This window comes from Loxodonta africana, chromosome 6 (genome assembly GCF_030014295.1).
Source record: "Loxodonta africana isolate mLoxAfr1 chromosome 6, mLoxAfr1.hap2, whole genome shotgun sequence".
Taxonomy (NCBI): Eukaryota; Metazoa; Chordata; class Mammalia; order Proboscidea; family Elephantidae; genus Loxodonta; species Loxodonta africana.
In genome coordinates this window covers 29,514,057-29,516,286 of record NC_087347.1, presented here as the reverse complement: position 1 = coordinate 29,516,286, position 2,230 = coordinate 29,514,057, and the positions used below count along the sequence as shown (strand labels likewise).

The 2,230-nt window shown below is 44.4% G+C and overlaps 1 protein-coding gene across 1 annotated transcript; it reads right to left on the bottom strand.

Moving 5' to 3' along the window:
- Positions 1-614: 614 nt before the first annotated feature.
- TNP1 (transition protein 1) lies at positions 615-1,894 on the bottom strand. Its single transcript, XM_064287420.1, has one exon. It carries the CDS (start codon positions 1,325-1,327, stop codon positions 1,181-1,183), a length of 147 nt encoding a protein of 48 aa, XP_064143490.1. The 5' UTR covers positions 1,328-1,894; the 3' UTR covers positions 615-1,180.
- Between the last annotated feature and the right edge of the window lie 336 nt (positions 1,895-2,230).

Here is a 2,230-nt window from a genome sequence, read left to right as displayed (position 1 = left end):
CATGTCTCAAGCTCAATTCCACCTGTGCTATGCTGGTGTACTGCTTCAGCATAGCAACAGGAAGTAGTCATTAAGAAAAATGTCCCCCCGTCTGAGTGGGTGAATGCTGAGTGGAAGTGTCAGTTAATGTGGCCTGAGACTATCAACCATATCACAACCCAGGTTAAGATATGGGAGAGCTTAGGAATTTTCTAAATGAGTGGAGCCAGCAATAGACCTGGTGATCAATAAGGTTCACCCAGATTGTGCTTACTTCCAGCACACCTGGCTAGAGTTCATTTAGGGCATCAGAGTCAAATTATCTGGTTTTGAATTTGATTAGCAGAAAAGAAAGTATTAGGAGAAAGAATTAGTAGAAAAAGTATTAGTAGAAAGTGTTATATTAAAAAAAAAAAACCTATAATACCAACATAACTACCAAAATGAACTAAAGCCCCTAAAGCCTGTCTCTATCATCATGGCCTTGTCTCCCCATCTCAGCCAGCCAACCGAGCCTGTGCAATCATTAGTGGTTCTATTGAGTGTTCTCCACTGCTTACCACATAGTTTGGTGTCTCTCCCCGTACTATACGCCCTTTGACAAGAATCTCATAATTGGCACTTAATCTCTTCTCCCTTTTCCTTGTTGGCGAGGGAAACAAAGACCTAAATATGGAGTTGAGGTACAATGGGAGGGAGTAGTAAGGACAAAGTACTTTGATATTCTCCAAGTCATTTAACATGCAAGTCTCTCTAGCTCAGGAACCACAGCTTTCCAACCAAAAGATCAAAGTAAACTTTCCAGCTTTCAAAATTTTATTGAGATGTTGGGGAGAAACAGCCAACATATACATTCCTCATTTCATCACAGCTGGCATTTTACCCCCATGCGATAGGATCTTCACTGGCTTTGATTGAACTCCAGCAGGTCTCCTTGGCAGTCCCCCTCTGCTGTCTTCTCACTGCTGCCTGGTGGTGTTTGCCGTCCACCAGGGCAGAGCCCACTGGTGGGATCACAAGTGAGAGCGGTAATTGCGATTGGCTGTGGGGAAGGACAGATTTGCAACAGGGACCACTGATTAGAAATGAAATACCTTTCATGCCCAGATGAAGAGACTTCAGGGTCATAGGAGGACTAACCCCAGGAAGGAAGATCCCTGGAACAACAAGCATCTTGTTTGCTTGTGCCCCTACTTATCCCTCACTCACCATCATCGCCTCTTTTTCTACTCTTCAGGCTGCCCTTCCGGTATTTCCTTTTGCTGCTACCTCTCTTGACCCCCTTGTGGGGAGATCGATTCTTGCCCCTCCTCATGCCATGACTCTTTAATTTGCGGCTGGTCGACATTGTAATTTCTGCCAAAATGAGGGGCTTTGCAAAGCCAGAGGCCAGGAGTCTGGGTATTTAAGGCCTTAGCCATTGTGACTGTGAGGAGGCGTGGCTTAGCAGGAGGGTGGGGCTCCATGGTGAGGTCACTAGCCTTTGTTACACTTTGGTCATATATGTGAAATAAGGTGGCCCTTTAATGCAGGCCAGGCCTACTCTCAATTTTGAGGCCCTTTTTATGTTAGATGAGGCTCTCCCTTCAGACAAGTGTTACTGAGCAACAAATCCCAGCCCTGTACCAGGCATCTGAGGAGTGCAAGAGGCTGATCAAGTACCTATCTCCTACCTGTAGGAAATTTAACGGTCATTGAGCATGTGCATATATGTGTGTTTAAGTCTCTTGTATAGCATTTGGAGATAACAGAAGTATGCTTCTATTAAGACTTGTCTCCAGGAAATGCCAAAATAAAATCTCCTGTTCCTTCCCATTTTACTCCTCCTCTCCAAGGAAGGCTTCCTGAGCTTTTCAAATTTTCGTTGTCCTTTGAAATTGAAATTTGCTTAAAGTTCATTTTCCCAATATTATAATTGGCCTCAAAGTCTGGATACCGTCAACCAGTTGCTGTCTAGTCATTTCTGACTTATTTAGCCCTATGTGTGTCAAAGTAGAACTGCTCCATAGGGCTTTTCAAAGGCTGTGACCTTTTGGAAACAGATCACAGTCTTTCTTCCGAGGAGCCTCTGGGTGGGTTCGAACCACCAACCTTTAGTTAGTAGATGAACACTTAACTGTTGGTGCCACTCAGGGACTTCAACGTCTATATAACCAACCCCAATTGTGCTAAACTGTCTGGAACCTTCCATTGCTATTTCATGTGTGTGTCTCATCTCCCTAGGCAGGAGGCTGAGCTTCTTGTTTCTAAA